This window comes from Littorina saxatilis, linkage group LG5 (genome assembly GCF_037325665.1).
Source record: "Littorina saxatilis isolate snail1 linkage group LG5, US_GU_Lsax_2.0, whole genome shotgun sequence".
Classification (NCBI taxonomy): Eukaryota; Metazoa; Mollusca; class Gastropoda; order Littorinimorpha; family Littorinidae; genus Littorina; species Littorina saxatilis.
In genome coordinates, this window is record NC_090249.1 from 17,164,014 (window position 1) to 17,182,324 (window position 18,311).

At 39.9% G+C, this 18,311-nt stretch overlaps 1 protein-coding gene across 5 annotated transcripts in view; it reads left to right on the top strand.

Moving 5' to 3' along the window:
• Positions 1 to 18,311, top strand: part of LOC138966436 (sperm flagellar protein 2-like) — a 99,881-nt gene that overhangs the window by 44,468 nt on the left and 37,102 nt on the right. For 4 of the 5 annotated variants that reach the window (XM_070338674.1, XM_070338677.1, XM_070338675.1 and 1 more), the window contains 7 exons: positions 768 to 809; positions 10,124 to 10,227; positions 11,253 to 11,521; positions 14,264 to 14,399; positions 15,000 to 15,141; positions 17,507 to 17,587; positions 17,963 to 18,071. In XM_070338674.1, coding sequence (XP_070194775.1) covers positions 768 to 809; positions 10,124 to 10,227; positions 11,253 to 11,521; positions 14,264 to 14,399; positions 15,000 to 15,141; positions 17,507 to 17,587; positions 17,963 to 18,071 — 883 coding nt within the window. The remainder of the gene's footprint in view (positions 1 to 767; positions 810 to 10,123; positions 10,228 to 11,252; positions 11,522 to 14,263; positions 14,400 to 14,999; positions 15,142 to 17,506; positions 17,588 to 17,962; positions 18,072 to 18,311) is intronic. The other variant, XM_070338676.1, reaches the window with a different exon arrangement.

Below are 18,311 nucleotides of genomic sequence, written 5' to 3' on the forward strand. Positions count from 1 at the left end.
CTGGCCTAGATTTGAACTAAAGTAGACCGTCCCGGCCTGGAATTAAACTAAAGTAGACTCCCGGCCTGGATTTGAACTAAAGTAGACCGTCCCGGCCTGGATTTGAACTAAAGTAGACCTTCCCGGCCTGGATTTGAACTAAAGTAGACCGTCCCGGCCTGGATTTGAACTAAAGTAGACTGTCCCGGCCCGGATTTAAACTAAAGTAGACCATGACGGCCTGGATTTGACCAAAAGTAGACCGTCCGGCCTAGATTTAATCTAAAGTAGACCACCCCGGCCTGGATTTGAACCAGTGACCCAAGGAGCACAAGTCCAGTGCTCTACCGACTGAGCTACAACAAAAACATCATACTTTCTTTTCTTTATTTGCTTTTTTTCTTCAAATGTAAACGTCAAAACCAAAATCAGAATAGGCGATACTTAGCAATGCCCACACATGAAAAGAAAGACCCACCAATTACCCATCCAGCACAGGCAACTTTTGATCTTTTCTGTGGTATCATAGAAATGTAAAAACTTCTGCCTTGCCTTGCCTTGCAGAAAGGCTTACTACTCTGGAAGTTAATTTTCAGGTTAAAATAATCCAGAGTTTCCTGCCAAGAACTGATTTGTATAGCCATGTAATTAGAGAACATATTTTTGTATTTTAATGTGTTTGTTTCTCTTACAAAAAATTGCTGAGTAGCCTGCTTATGCTCATAATTTGAAAATGTATTCTGTAAATTATCTGATTGTCACACCATATTCCTCATTCACTCCGATAGCAGGATCCAGATGCCTTTGAAGTGGATGGTGTATATTACAGGGTACGATTATGCTGCTCTGTTGGTTTCTGGTGTATACATTCTCATTATTTGTGACCCTCCACCACAGAATGAGTCGCATGCCACCTTTGCATGATTTTCATATTTTTACATTTTCCCAAAGAGTTTTTTATGCTCTATCCAGTGGTGAAAACCGTTTTTAGAAAAGAACGAAAACTGTTTGAGTTATAAGCCTGTGACTAAGGTGACCCTCACACTGTTACCAGACACTCCCCGGACTTATATTAAGCCTAGCGCAGAACCGCGCGAGGTGACATGCGACTCATTTCGTGGTGGAGGGTCACATTTCCAAGTTATGCAAGGAGAAGGAGCAAGAGTTTGCTGCTCCACTGTTGTGTTTTTATTCTTCTACATGTTCTTTGTTTTAAGCGTGTTTTATTCATTTTCTTTGATACAACAACAAGCAATAACAACATTAAGAATGTTAACAAGCAGACTGCTTATGTACACGTTCTAAAATGATAATCAATACACATTCAGATAACAGAAAATGGCGAATAAGTGGTAAATTCAACACCTAGTTTCATAATATTTCATTCTTATTTTATATAAATAAAATGGAGAGAGAGAGAGAGAGAGAGAGAGAGAGAGAGAGAGAGAGAGAGAGAGAGAGAGAGAGAGAGAGAGAGAGAGAGAGAGAGAGAGAGAGAGAGAGAGAGAGAGAGAGAGAGAGAGGACGAGACGACGAGGGCGAGGGCGAGGCGAGGACGAGACGAGGACGAGACGAGGACGAGACGAGACAAAATCTTTATTATCGAGGGTAATAGATAAGCAAGAATATTGCTTTTTTACATCCAGCCCTCGCCCTAATATAGGGTCAACAAGAACAGAAAATATAATCAAAGAACTATCACATCAAACTTAATACATTATAACTGTATATACAGATACAAATTTAAACATAAATTGTCATATTGCATTTTAAGTACAATTTCCAATGATAAAAAGTGTCAATTTTTAACATAACTTAAAGGCACAGTAAGCCTCCCGTAAACCATCACAGAGCTCCCCGAGCGTCTACATACAGTATAGTACAAGCATACTTCCATTTGAACGCTCACCGAACGGGAACATCCTGGCTGCTTTCTGTCGAGCGTGAGAAATTTTCAAAGAATTTATTTTCGTGGACTTGCTCCTCTACAACAATGGCGCCTCGTTTTGGTGCTGGACGGCTGTTATGAATATTCAATACCGGAAATCACGCCCGGACAGTAAGCCTCCCGTAAACCATCACAGATACTGTCAGGCTTTTACACACAGTACAAACACCCTTCCATTTGAACGCTCACCAAACGGGAACATCCTAGGTGCCCTACGTAAAGAGCGAGCAATTTTCAAAGAATAAATTTTACAGATTGTCTCGAACACTTTTTGGACCCATCCTGAACTCAGGTCAAAAATGAGTTACTTCCCTTCGGGTCTCATTCTATCGATGTAAACTGGCCATGGCCGTGGATCGATGATTATCAGAATGTTTTTGGACCGTGGTGCGTTTTTGCGCTAGACCTGACTTTTAAAATCTAAATAATAAATTGACAGCTTGTTACAAACATTCTTTAATCATAAAAGAATTCTTTTTTCATCAAGACAAGATCAGTACAATTCGAAGTTGTGAAAGTTTGAAAAAAGAAAAGCCCGGAAGCAGGGTCACGCAAGGGTCGTAGCAGACGACGGTTTATGCATATCGCCGTTCCTCTCAACAGTCAAAAGCCATCGCTAGGGTTCTTGTGAACCATAGCCGTTTGTTTCGTGCATAAAAACGTGCTATTGTAGATAAGCTCACATCAAGTCGCATTCAAATGACTAACTGACGACTAGATTGTGAAAAAGGGAAACTGGATCACACGGGTTCACGATGGCTCAGGGGTAAGATAAACCACGCAAAAATAAATTCTTTGAAAATTGTTCGCTCTTTACGGAGGGCACCTAGGAATTATGTTCTCAATCGGTGAGTGTTTAAATGAAAGGGTGTTTGTACTGTCTGTAAAAGCCTGACCGTATCTGTGATGGTTTACGGGAGGCTTACTGTGCCTTTAATTTAGATCTGCATATTATTATAATTTTGTTTAACATGCACATACATTTTAAATGAATTGATGAACCATTCAGCACATGTTTAGTTGCATTATGTGCGACATATAATTTTGTTTGAAGCTGTCTGTGTTTGTTTTATGCTAAAGAAAAATAGGCAGTGAGTTCCATAGGACCGCACCCGAATAAAGAAGGCTTGATTTGAAAAGGTCAATACGTGGAGTCGGTGTTATGATTTTTAGTCTGTTATATTTCAAAATAAAATTATCACGTAATGTCTCTGGTGCATATCCTGACATCACTTTATGCATCATAACACCTTTATTATACATTAATCTTTTTTGAAATGGTAATACTTGCAAATTTTTATAATCAGATTCTGAAGGAGTGTGATTTTTTAGCATAATAAGCTATAACTGCTTCTCTGTGAAGACTGGCTAAAGGTTTCAAAACATTAGCACTTGCACAATCCCATACAGTGGATGCATAATCAAGTGTGTAATAAGAAGTGTTTTATTTTTGATAACTGAGAGAGAGAGAGAGAGAGAGAGAGAGAGAGAGAGAGAGAGAGAGAGAGAGAGAGAGAGAGAGAGAGAGAGAGAGAGAGAGAGAGAGAGAGAGAGAGAGAGAGAGAGAGAGAGAGCAAATCAAATCAAATCAAATCAAATTTTATTTTTCGAGGGTTGTGGCATAAGCAATACAACAAGCTTTTTTTCAACCAGCCCTCGCCCAGAGAGGGGACTAATCTAATCACATAATTACACCGATATTCACGTAGAAAAAAAAGGTAGAGAAAAACAACAACATATGAATATTTACATATTACATATTATACACAAATATATGTAACGTAGTGAAAACAATGCTGAATACACATGCATGAGTAAATGTGTTATTAAAGCTTTGAGTGTTTTTGTGTGGATATAATGAACACTGATGCTTTGCCTTTGGACAAATGAAAATATAACTAAACGAAGTCTTCCATCACTGTGATTTTTCGTAATTTAACATTAAATACAGTGAGAGGTGTTTTTTGAAAGTATTGAGACTCATTGGGACTCTCACAAATTCCGGGAGAGAATTCCACATTGCTTTGCTACATCGATTGCAGTCACTGTTGGTTTAAACTGTTTTATTCAACGTTTGTGCATTATTTACAAAAAGACGCATATTGAGTAAACAACAACAAGCATAATGCTTATAGTGGCAGTCACTGTTAATATGATTTCAGCCGAAAGCGATCAGTTGACATAACAATTAATCTTGTACAACAGAAAATATTTTCGAGTTCAAAGATATAGTTAAATCAGTATTTCCAAACAAGAGTGTTTTGCAGTCTAGAGCGTGCATTGGCAGACTATTGGATAAAATAGTTCTATGTTCTTTAAATTTTGGACAATGTAATTCTTTCTTTACTGTTCCTGTGTTCTGGTCAGGTTTACCATTTTCTTCTGTTTGGTTCTTTTATTGCAATGATGTATGCATATATATATAGCCAGCTGCATGATAGTCACATATGAAGTACTTAAATATAAATTCTGAAACTCACCCTCTTCCTAAATCATTTTCTCTGAAAGGACGTTCATCTCCGTTTACTCTGTCTTTTAAGTATAAAGTTAAACATGTACTTCAAAAATGGAAAAATCTGTGCTGTGATGCTACATAATTTCTGATTTTTATCAAATATTATTGGTTTTCATTCTTGATTCTAGCGGATCCATTAATGGGACTTTATGATACATCTTCACTGTCAGTACATATTGTATGCAGATTTTACAGTTCTTAAAATAAAGTGGTCGTTTTTGTGTGTACAGATATACTCCTATTTGAATGTTTGTCATACAGTTCTTTTGAAATTCAGAAATGTCTGTGGAAAAGTTCATATGTACGAATACACTTTGTATGTACAGTGAAACCTGTTTTGAGACCCTCCATTTTAAAATCTTGCTGTCCAAGACTTTCTCTACATAATGTCTTTAGACTCCTTTTTACATTTAGTCAAGTTTTGACTAAATGTTTTAACATAGAGGGGGGAATCGAGACGAGGGTCGTGGTGTATGTGTGTGTGTGTGTCTGTCTGTGCGTGTGTGTGTGTAGAGCGATTCAGACTAAACTACTGGGCCGATCTTTATGAAATTTGACATGAGAGTTCCTGGGTATGATATCCCCGGACGTTTTTTTCATTTTTTCGATAAATACCTTTGATGACGTCATATCCGGCCTTTTGTAAAAGTTGAGGCGGCACTGTCACACCCTCATTTTTCAATCAAATTGATTGAAATTTTGGCAAAGCAATCTTCGACGAAGCCCGGGGTTTGGTATTGCATTTCAGCTTGGTGGCTTAAAAACTAATGAGTGAGTTTGGTCATTAAAAATCGGAAACTTGTAATTAAAATTATGTTTTTATTAAACGATCCAAAAACAATTTCATCTTATTCTTCGTCATTTTCTGATTCCAAAAACATATACATATGTTATATTTGGATTAAAAACAAGCTCTGAAAATTAAAAATATAAAAATTATGATCAAAATTAAATTTCCGAAATCGTTTTAAAAACTATTTCATCTTATTCCTTGTCGGTTCCTGATTCCAAAAACATATAGATATGATATGTTTGGATTAAAAACACGCTCAGAAAGTTAAAACGAAGAGAGGTACAGTAAAGCGTGCTATGAAGCACAGCGCAATCGCTACCGCGCCAAACAGGCTCGCCACTTTCACTGCCTTTTGCACTAGCGGCGGACTACGTTCAGTTTCATTCTGTGAGTTCCACAGCTTGACTAAATATAGTAATTTCGCCTTACGCGACTTGTTTACATTTAGTCAAGTTTTGACTACATGTTTTAACATAGAGGGGGAATCGAGACGAGGGTCGTGGTGTATGTGTGTCTGTCTGTGTCTGTGTGTGTGTGTGTGTGTAGAGCGATTCAGAGTAAACTACTAGTGGACCGATCTTTATGAAATTTTACATGAGAGTTCCTGGGTATGATATCCCCAGACGTTTTTTTGACTCACATGCGAAGCAAAAGTGAGTCTATGTACTCACCCGAGTCGTCCGTCCGTCCGTCCGGAAAACTTTAACGTTGGATATTTCTTGGACACTATTAAGTCTATCAACACCTGATGTGGCCTGATGGTGTATGGTTACAAGATCTCAAAAAACATGTGCGGCAACTTGACCTCACTTCAAGTTCAAGGTCACAGGGGCCGTAATTGTTGTCTTAAAAACGACCATTTTTCACATTTTCGCATTTTTTTCTGAAGTTATCAAGAATGGCAACCTTAGCTATGTATGCTATACAGGACAATGTAAGCTTTATCTTTGGACACCAGTTTGGTTGACCTTGCTTCAAGGTCAAGGTTGCAAGGGTCCTTTAAAGTTGGATTGTATACATATTTTGAAGTGACCTAGACCCTGAACTATGGAAGATAACTGTTTCAAACTTAAAAATTATGTGGGGCACATGTTATGCTTTCATCATGAGACACATTTGGTCACATATGGTCAAGGTCACTTTGACCCTTATGAAATGTGACCAAAATAAGGTAGTGAACCACTAAAAGTGACCATATCTCATGGTAGAAAGAGCCAATAAGCACCATTGTACTTCCTATGTCTTGAATTAACAGCTTTGTGTTGCATGACCTTGGATGACCTTGACCTTGGGTCAAGGTCACATGTATTTTGGTAGGACAAATGTGTAAAGCAGTTCTTAGTGTATGATGTCATTGCTAGGTTTAGTTATTTGACCTTGACCCTGAAGGTCAAGGTCATGTAAAGGTCAAGGTCAAGCATGTGAGTCATATGGGCTTTGCCCTTCTTGTTCATTTTTGGGATAAATGTCTTTGATGACTTCATATCCGGCTTTTTGTAAAAGTTGAGGCGGCACTGTCACACCCTCATTATATTTAGTCAAGTTTTGACTAAATATTTTAACATCGAGGGGGAATCGAAACGAGGGTCGTGGTGTATGTGCGTGTGTGCGTGTGTGCGTGTGTGCGTGTGTGTGTGTAGAGCGATTCAGACTAAACTACTGGACCGATCTTTATGAAATTTGACATGAGAGTTCCTGGGTATGAAATCCCCGAACGTTTTTTTCATTTTTTGATAAATGTCTTTGATGACGTCATATCCGGCTTTTCGTGAAAGTTGAGGCGGCACTGTCACGCCCTCATTTTTCAACCAAATTGGTTGAAATTTTGGTCAAGTAATCTTCGACGAAGCCCGGACTTCGGTATTGCATTTCAGCGTGGTGGCTTAAAAATTAATTAATGACTTTGGTCATTAAAAATCTTAAAATTGTAAAAAAAAATAAAAATTTATAAAACGATCCAAATTTACGTTTATCTTATTCTCCATCATTTGCTGATTCCAAAAACATATAAATATGTTATATTCGGATTAAAAACAAGCTCTGAAAATTAAATATATAAAAATTATTATCAAAAATAAATTGTCCAAATGAATTTAAAAACACTTTCATCTTATTCCTTGTCGGTTCCTGATTCCAAAAACATATAGATATGATATGTTTGGATTAAAAACACGCTCAGAAAGTTAAAACAAAGAGAGGTACAGAAAAGCGTGCTATCCTTCTTAGCGCAACTACTACCCCGCTCTTCTTGTCAATTTCACTGCCTTTGCCATGAGCGGTGGCCTGACGATGCTACGAGTAAAATGGCATTGCGTTCAGTTTCATTCTGTGAGTTCGACAGCTACTTGACTAAATATTGTATTTTCGCCTTACGCGACTTGTTTTTTAATCAAATTGATTGAAATTTTGGCCAAGCAATCTTTGATGAAGGCCGGACTTCGGTATTGCATTTCAGCTTGGTGGCTTAAAAATTAATGAATGACTTTGGTAATTAAAAATCTGAAAATTGTAAAAAAACAAAACAAATTTTATAAAACGATCCAAAATTACGTTCATTTTATTCTTCATCATGTTCTGATTCCAAAAACATATAAATATGTTATATTTGGATTAAAAACAAGCTCTGAAAATTAAAAATATGAAAATTATGATTAAAATTTAATGTCCGAAATCGATTTAAAAACAATTCCATCTTATTCCTTGTCGGTTCCTGATTCCAAAAACATATAGATATGATATGTTTGGATTAAAAACACGCTCAGAAAGGTAAAACGAAGAGAGGTACAGAAAAGCGTGCTATATTTTTTATGCAGCACGTACAGCGCAACCACTACCGTGCTAAACAGGCTCATCAATTTCACTGCCTTTTGCACGAGCGGCGGACTACGGTCATTGTGAAAAAATGCAGTGCGTTCAGTTTCATTCTGTGAGTTCCACAGCTTGAGTAAATGTAGTAATTTTGCCTTACGCGACTTGTTTTTGGCTCACGTAAGTGTAGCCTATGCGATCGTAACTTTGTCTGTCTGTGCGTATGTGCGTGCGTGCGTGCGTGTGTATGTCTGTGGTAGAAACTCTAACATTTGAAGACGTCACATTACATTGACGTCACATTATGACGTAAGAGGGTTAGACGTCACGCGAAGGAAGTACTGAAAGTCTCGGTCATTATTATTTTGAGCGGGCCGAGACTAGTTGGCAGTCGTGTCCCTGTAAGTAGGCTACATGCAGACAGACAGATCTAGATCTAGTGTCTCGCTTTCTTGCACAGTTTCACCTGTGCTCTTTCTCTGTGTGTGTGTGTGTGTGTGTGTGTGTGTGTGTGTGTGTGTGTGTGTGTGACGGAGTGATTGAGTTTGTGTTACTGTTTGTCGATTTCTTACGTGAGCCTTGATGGCTTCGCCTCTTGTTTTATAAGGCCTGGTTTTCTCAGATTTCTGGAGGTCTTAAAACAGGTTTCACATACTCTGGTACATTCTGATTTGCTGTCACTTGAAACATTGAAAATGAACTGTTTGGTGCATGTTCAAGTCATTTTCACATTGATTCGTTGGGAGCATGCAGTTTTTCTGTAAAATGATTGAGCGATGCATTTGTTAAGCTTTTGCTTTACATGTACGGTCAAATCTGTTTATATAAACCATCAAAGGGACCAATCAAACGTGGTCGTTCAAGACAGGTGGTCACTTTGGAAGGGTGAGTTGTATGGGTAAAAAACATGACGGCCCGGGATCCTTTGAGCTAATCGTTGTGGCAGGTGGTCATTATCGCGAGGTGCCGCTAGGGCAGGTGGTCACTTTGGAAGGATGAATTGTATGGGTAAAAAACATGACGGGGATTCTTTGAGCTAATCGTTGTGGCAGGTGGTCATTATCGTGAGGTGCCGCTAGGGCAGGTGGTCACTTTGGAAGGATGAATTGTATGGGTAAAAAACATGACGGGGATTCTTTGAGCTAATCGTTGTGGCAGGTGGTCATTATCGTGAGGTGCCGCTAGGGCAGGTGGTCACTTTGGAAGGATGAATTGTATGGGTAAACAAGAGGCGAAGCCTTCAAGGCTCACGTAAGAAATCGACAAACAGTAACACAAACTCAATCACTCCGTCACATATACAGTAAGCATAGCGGTGACACAGTGCAAGAGTGCGAGACACTAGATCTAGATCTGTCTGTCTGTAGCCTACTTACGCTACGGGGACACGACTGCCAGATGGACAGATCGACACTGCGCTTTCGACAGCGCTTCCTCGCGCAGACACTGGAAACACGCTGTGCAGATTAACCGAACAATGTGAAATCGTCTTCTTCGAATCGGTGAACTGCAGCTCGGTGATAACTGTATCTATACCACAATCCTTCACGCGATCTGACCTAACCTTGACCCCTGACCTGGTCTACATGCCACACACGACACAAACCAGTCACCTGTTTTTACCCCCCCAAAACCCCCCACCACCCGTTTTCTTTGGATACACACTTTAACTACATACGTGCCGACGAAATGTTGATCATTGCTTCAATACTTTGAAGCTGTTGCTTGAATAATAACCAGGTAAAATTAGTATTTCGGTGTTCAGTCAAATGTTAAAGTTTCTACCACAGACATACATACATATGCACGCACCCACGCACGCACGCACGCTCGCACGCACGCACGCTCGTACGCACGCACGCACGCACGCTCGCACGCACGCACGCACGCACGCACGCACGTACAGACAGACAAAAGTTAGCATCGCATAGGCTACACTTACGTGAGCCAAAAACCATATCAGGGATCCTTTAGGTTAACAGTTGTGGGCAGGTGGTCGCTATCATGAGACGTCCCAAGGGCTGGTTTGACTGTATTTGCATGTATTCTAAAGTCATGCTGAATGTATCTCCCCTTTCAGCCTAGTCTACGTAACAAGCTAGGATCCAAGGCTCTCAAGTTCTTGAAGAAAGGGCGACCTGTGGATGACCAGATCGTGGTCGACATCTTGGCTGATGCCATCAAGTAGGTGCCATTTACAACGCAGTCGCAAAATGTGTATCAGTGCTGTAGGACTCGCAGTAAGCATGAAAAGCTTCAACAAAAAAATGTTTATGAAAAGATTTCTTCTTCGTTCATAGGCTGAAACTCCCCGGTTCATTCATGTTTTTGCACGAGTGGACAGATATCAAACAAAAATAAAAATTCAAGAAAACTGACACATGTATACACATGCAGAAACACACTCATGCAGACAGAAATGCATATATACAGGGTGACCCAAAAAAAAGAGTACCCAAACAAAACGTCATAAATTGAACAAAAATAAAGCAATCTTCATAAAATTTATTTACACACACAAGTAGCCTCTGCATGATTTGCACAAAATATTTTAGCGTTCTAGCTTGTCTTTCAGGAAAGTTATGCTCATTCTCCAGAACATGCTCCAAATGGCCTCCGCGCCGATTCAGGCAAACTTGAACTCGCCGCGCAAAGTTATCAATCACCCGCACACACTCCTGTTGCGAGATTCCGCGAATGGTTGTTGTGATGGCTCGCTTGAGTTCTGCGATTGTCTGTGGGTTGTTCCTGTAGACGTTGTCTTTCAGGAACCCCCAAAGATAGAAATCTGGGGGATTTAAATCCGGGGGAGGCCATTTGGAGCATGTTCTGTAGAATGAGCATAACTTTCCTGAAAGACAAGCTAGAACGCTAACATTTTCTGTTGAAATCATGCAGAGGCTACTTGTGTGTGTAAATAAATTTTATGAAGATTGCTTTATTTTTGTTCAATTTATGACGTTTTGTTTGGGTACTCTTTTTTTTTGGGTCACCCTGTATATATTATATATTCTGACAGTTTGTTTTGTACTGGAAATAAGACATTATATTATTCAATCCCTTATTCGGAAAAAAAGAATAAAAAAACCCAATATCGTTCATTGACTTATTCTGAACAAAACAAAACAAAAAGGATAACAAGGACTATGCATTTTGGATTGCTTTGCACTGTAATACATGACTCACCAAGCCAGTGTCCTCTTTACCAGGCGTATCCCAGAAGGGACAGGTTGGGTGATCGACGGCTACCCACAGAACTACAACCAGGCCAAGCTCCTGGAGAAAGCGCTGAGCGGCTACGATGCCAACGCCAAGGACAACAGCAAGATCATTCCCAAGTCCAAGGCTCGCATGTCCAGCTTGGTGCCCGACCCCCGCCCTCCTCCTCCCCCCGCCGAGCCTGTCAGTGGAATCGACGTCGTCATCGTGTTTGATGTTGAGGATGAGCTGTGCCTCAAGAGAGCCAGCGGCCGAACATGTGAGTTCTTAAGTTGTGAATACAGTAGAACCCTCTTTTTGAGACCTCCTAAAATCTTAGAAAATCGGGTCTTAATAAAAAGGAGGGAGTCTTAAATTGAGGGGTCTTAAAAGGGGGGTTCCACTGTTGCAAAACCTGAGGGCGTGTCTGAAACTAATGAAGTGGAGATTTGAATTTTTACTTGAACCTTGACATTGTTGCTCATTTGGTACTGAATGTGAATTTCTTTAAAAACAAAAGAAACAACAAACAAACAAAAACAAAAACAACAACAAAAATTCTTGTGGCAACAAGGGAGTTGTAAAATGCAGAGGGGAACATTCCATCACGTGTATTACTCATGCTACTAATTTGCTTTCAGTTGCTTGTATTATTTCTCTCTCGTCTGCCAGTCTGCTCCCTTATCATAAATACAAGAACAACTTTTGCCTGGTTCTAAGGCCCCCCCAAAAAATAGGTGTGGTTACGGTAACATAGCCAAATAAAATAGGGTAGGAAGGTAGGCAATCACTTTTTTTTTTTTTTACTTTTTTTTCTAATGTGTACAAATTAAACCTACTTGACAGGGAAATAAGTGTGCGACTCGAGCGCTTTCGCTTTCATTGTTATAGGGTCGGCCCCTAAAAATAGGGTAGGTCGGGTTACCGTAACCACAGGCAGGTTTCATGGTATTAGGCCATTTTGATAGTCTCAGATTTGCTTAGTCTTTTAAATCCATATCTGTGAGAATCTGCTGTATTTGTTGTATTAACATGCAAACTAGTTGTTGTTTAAATACTTTTTTGAAAATAAAAGTTGAATTTTTTTATAATGTGTTTATTTATGTGCGTGTGAATGGTGGCGATCGTCAAAATACGGACGGATGAATTTACTTTTGCCACAGCATCACTAAACAAAGAACTAAATTCCAACACACACATGCACAAGTATCAATGCTGTTGTGGTTGAGAGTGCCAGAACACATTGAAATGATTGTTTTTCAACAACAATCGATATCCATAACACAAATTCTAACTTATACTAGCTCCGCAAAAAAAATGTATGGGGATTCGGATCTGTCCGTCCGCATAGCGATATCAAGAGCATCGAAACTAATTGTGATTTCACAGGACAAAAACACAAGTTTACCTAATTTTGTATACTGTAAATACAAGTTTGTGCACCCTTGAAGTGAGTTATAATGTTGCCGAGGTCAATTTGCCCTTGATCGAGGCACGGTGACCCGAGTTTCAAAGTTGCGATCCTGTCCGTCTAAACAATGTAACGATCGCCACTTTTTTCTTTTCATTCAAAAACTAACCGTTTGGGGAGGAAGTGACCTCACGTTGTTTTACGTTGACGCTCGCGCTCGACAGAAAAAGACCGCAACAGTTTTTCAGTTAAAAAAATCGCAAAGTAATTACATTTTCTGAGGTTTTCTAGTGTCCGTCTAGTAACAATCGCCACTCTAACGATCGCCACTGAGTGTTGAAGTCACATTTAACTCCATTTTCGACTGTTTTAAGAAACTATTTTGACGCTCAATCGTCACGTTTCAGTGTCGAAACACGTACTGTGCATTTGCAATCAGCCGGTGTGTCCAAACTGAAATGCGAGTGATGCCTCGATTTGTGGCGATCGCTCACGTGGTTGACGGACAGAAATACCTTCTTAGGGGGTAGGGGAACAGTTACTCCTCCATACAATAATGGTGTTTACAAATGATTGCAAACTTGTCTCTTTATAAACTGTTCAGACATGTCTTCTCTTCAATAATTTTCAGTTTTGCTCGGTTTGTTAATCAGGAGCACCCTGCAGTAAATGTTTCATCTGTGACAATGCTCGAAATGTTGACGTAATTCCAATGCCCATATCCTTCTCTTGTTACCTCATCTAGCCAAAACCATTGAAGATAGAAAGACATTTATTGAACAAACTAGATGCACAACACCAGTCTTAACACGTTTTGGTCTTACATGTATATGAAAATATTGATGGCCAAGGAATGGTTTGAAAAAAAAGACGGGTTTTCCCTTCAAAACGGTCTAGGTCTGCCGGAAGTCGTATTTTTTCAAACCATTCATTTGAGAATCAATATTTTGATATACATACAAGAACAAACCTTGTTAAGAATGATGTGGGGCATATTTTTTGTTCAATAAATGTCTTTCTATCTTCAACGGTTTTGGCTATATGAGCTATATGCATGCATAGGATGACCGTATTGCTTTTTTTGCGTTTTCAGGGTATGCCGCTTTGCGCCTGGTTTTTAGATATAAATAAGGACCAGGACTATAAAAAAAATTACTGTTTTTAGTTGTAACAAACTCACTTTGTTGGAAAAACATGTCCTTTGAATTGTGTGCCAACATTTATTTTGTAGAATTTGAGTGTGTAAATAGTAAATTGCTGAACACAATACTGTGAAACCTGCCCACACCTATTTTTTTTTTAGGCCTAACTGAAGAAAGTAGGAAGGTACAATTTTGTGTCCTTCTCTTTGAACATTAGATTAGAAAGAGAGGGATGGGGTTGGTGGAGAGGGAAGAATTTTGGCTTAGTGGTGTGGGTGTCAGTGAAACTGAAAGATGGGTACATGAATTTCAAAGAGGCTTATGCTTTTATGACTCTACAAAGGCCACAGTTGACTATGTAAGCAGTAGAGGGTCATTGTTTGGGTGGATAGAAGGTATATATTTGCACACAAATGTGTGTTTGTATACTTCTGTCAGTTAAGTATGTGTACTCTGTGCAAATTAACAGTCACCATTCAAGGAGAGGAGAAGTACCATGAGGAATTCAAGCCACCACCAGAGGGCAGCGCTACAGGCATCGGAAAACAGGAGAAGGTCATCCCTGTCAGTGACCCAGGCAATGACCAGGAGCAGATACAACACAGGTAATAGGTTAATTTTCTCACTTCCACTCTGTGATGATTTGTTTTAATGTTGCATCTCTCAATACATTGACCCTGCTCATGAAATGTCAAGTTCCATCTGTCATATCTCATAGAAGATTATGTTCTGATGCTCAAGCCGTAATATTGTTGTGGCATAGCATGTGTGCAGCAGAACAGTGTTGTATTGTATTAATCAGAAATTGTCAGTTTTGGAATGTTGAAAATCGGTTTTGATTGCATGTGCCAGTTTTTCTGTATCAAATAAAAACCTGCCTTAGTGATTGCCTCTCAATAACAACCTGACCTGCCCATAACGACCATCCCAAACTTTGTTCTCTAGCTGTTATTCACCTTTCCATAATGATCACATGTCCATGGTAACCATGCACTTTTGGTCAGTCCCTAAGGTGGTTGTTATTGACAGGCTCAACGGTATAGGCCTTACTTAGAATTGCAGCTATAATACCAGGTGACCGTTTTGTTTGTGGCAGCTATATACTCTCCCCACTTTTTTGTAAATACCAAATTGACAAAACTCCTCGTGCAATGACTGGAGAATGAAGTAGTCTTTGAGATAAAAATGTGAAATGTTACGTGCAGGATCACAACGTTCCATGACTCGTGGCCCAAGCTGGAGAAGTGGTTCACACGCTTTGGGACGCTCAAGAGAGTGGACGCCATGGACAACCAGGAGGCTGTCTTCCTGGAGGTGGAGAAGATCCTGGAGGACACTGTGGCCAAGGTAGGAAGATGCTGATTGGATGGAAAGTGTCATGGATTAGGTAGGGGGATGCTGATTGGATGGAAAGTGTCATGGATTAAGGTAGGAAGAGGCTGATTGGATGGAAAGTGTAATGGGTTATGGTAGGAAGATGCTGATTTGATGGGAATTGAAATGGATTAAGGTAGGAAGATGCTGATTGGATGAAAAAACATGTTCACATTGCAGGAAGAATGAGCACACTTCTGTTAAGCTAAGGGGTATAGTATAACTTTTGATTAAAGGCCGTGAGCAATAGTTTTGGGTTTGTTTCAAGACATTTTTGATATGTTTGTGCCTTTGAATACATGTCTTATCCACACATCTATATATTATAAGATGTTTGGTGGCTTGTTGACAGACCAGCTTTATTGTTGGTCCAAAGGGACCATATCGTCTTTTGTTTCATCTTTATCGACCAAGGCTGAAGGCCGCGGTTGATAAATATTAGACAAAAGGCGATATGCTCCCCAAGGACCAACAACAAAATAGGTCTGACAACAAGCTACCAAACATCGTTTTTGTCATCATTTTGGTTGTGCAACAAAATGCACAATAACCCACAGGGAGACGAATTTTTAGAATCCAACTCCAGGCCACAAAGCATCGTCACAGTAGCACGAGATACAGACCTGTTTACCAGTACGATTTGGGCGTATTTTGTACGCCAAATTATTATCGGTACGCAAATACGCGACACACGCACAAAATACGCCTAAGAAAAAGTCTAGAATACGTTTTCCGGTGTTGGTGTGCTGATTACGGGATGGTACAACTGATACCGGTTTCGGTCGAAGGGAGCTAACCATGACAGCGAGTCTTCTGCTGTGGAAACCTTGCCAGTTGTTGGCACGTGCGATCGTCTGGACAATCGTGGCAAAATGAAGCGGAAAAATTTGCCAGTTTCAGATGACTGTACCAAATCTAAACAGCAGAAGCAGCAGATTTTCTTGGAGAAATATAAGAAAGAGCCAGGAATTGTGGAGTCTACTATGGGAAAAAGTCATGCACACTGCAAGTATTGTAAATCAGATTAATTTTTCTCCGTTGCCCATGCTGGGAAATATGACATCGAACGACACTGCAGTTCCAAATCTCACCTGGACAAGGTTGCTGCAAAGAAATCCGCTGAAAGCTGCCAAGGAATTATGAAGTTCATTCCCGCAAAGCAAATCCTGCCAGAAGAAAAGGCTGTAGTTCGTGCTGAAGCAATGTTTTCTGAGATGATTGTAAAAATGAACTTGCCACTGTCAACCGCAGATGTTATTTCACGAACTTCATCTTTTCATTATCAATCTGTTTGGAAGACACTGGTTATAATGCTATAAACTGACAGGTAAATAAAATTGTTTTATCGCTGTTGTATTGGCAGGAGTTAAATTCTGAAGGTGTTCACAAGACATGCTATTATTACACAAACACGTTTGCACCCACGCGTACATTTTCCCTAGCCCATATGGCTTTGCTTGCAAAGTACACCTACTTTTTGAAAAATACACTCAACTTTTTGGGAAAGTACTCTTGCCTTGGGTTTAGGGTAAACAGGTCTGGAGATAACACGTCAAACTTGTATGTGACGTCAAACGTAGCTTGTTGACGCTTTTCTTCCAGTCTGAAAATGTACAGAGCTGCGATCATACCTGTGAATTCAGTAAGTGTTGAGCATATTTCTTTTCTTTTAAGTGTTTATGACTTTTCGTTGTGGATTTTGCGATTACAGAGATAAGTTGCAAATTGACCATGAGTTGCCGCGGTAATTATCAACATTGATTGGGTCTTTGAGAGTGAATGCTTACAATCGTTGTCCTCGGAAACACAAATCCAAAGCCACGATGGTTCCACACATCAAACAATCAGCCTGATTGGCTTTTACTTTGACAATCCACGTTTCACATGAAAGCTCAAACCCATTCACCACCTCGAGTTATTGCATGGGGAACATGAGATTTATTTACCAGGTGTTTGTGAATGAAAACTCTTGAAAATGATGACAAGTGTAGATGTTGTTGAGCGTACCCACGTTTAGCACTTGTATGGCTTCTTGGTACAAAGAAGATGACTCTGCAATCCAAATGGGAAGATCGAGTGTATGACCATATTGTCAATCACCTCATCATATAGGCAGCTGTACTCCACCTTCGTAGGAGTTCTGTAGTTGTTACATAAGCTCCTTGGCTTTGTTGGTGAAGATGACTCTCTCGTCTAAATGGTAATATTATGTGTATGACCGTTTTAATCACCCAAACCATGATAGGCAGCCATACTCCACCTTCGAAGGAGTTCTGTAGTTGTTTTAAGAGCTCCTTTGCAGTGTTGGTGCAAGTATAAGTGGTTTTCTTATTGACAGATCCAAGGCAAGGATGTGGAGAGCTCTGTACCCCTTGAGTCAACGGAGGAGACACAGAAACCAGAGGAGGTTCCCGAAACTGTGAGCGTACATTTATATATTATGATGACACCATCTTTGGAAGCTTTTTCATGAATCATTCCAAAGGCAGAGTAAAAAAGAAAGTATCTTGGCACAATTCCATTAAGATTTTAGATAAACTGCAGCAATGTTTTTGCATGTTCAACAAATTGCATTAGAAAAAAGACTGACTGACTTACTGACTGACACATACACACACACACACACACACACACACACACACACACACACACACACACACACACACACACACACACACACACACACACAAACTCACACACACACACACACACACACAAACTCACACACCCCACACATCCACACACACACCAAAGCCTGTGAAAGTGTATAACGATTGACTGTGTTGGTTTGCAGGCCCCAGGAGCACCACCGGAGACAGAACCAGAGACATCCAAAGAGGTGACAGCGCCAGGCGGACCGGAGGACAAGACTTCAAGGCCTGGTTCCAAAGGAAGTCCCAGGGGTAACATGGTTATTTCTTGCACATGTTAACAGCTTGAAAAAAACACATTTTTCAGGTTACATTGCCTGGCTGCTTTATCTAATACATTGAAGGTTGTTGGTTGGAAGACAATATTTCGTCGTCGTGGTGGAATTTTGGCTAAACTCGATTCTTGGCGATTTTTATGTTTTTGTGCTTTTAAGACTAAGTAAATCATTCTCAATGAGAAATATTCTCTAAAATACGATGGACAATACACGA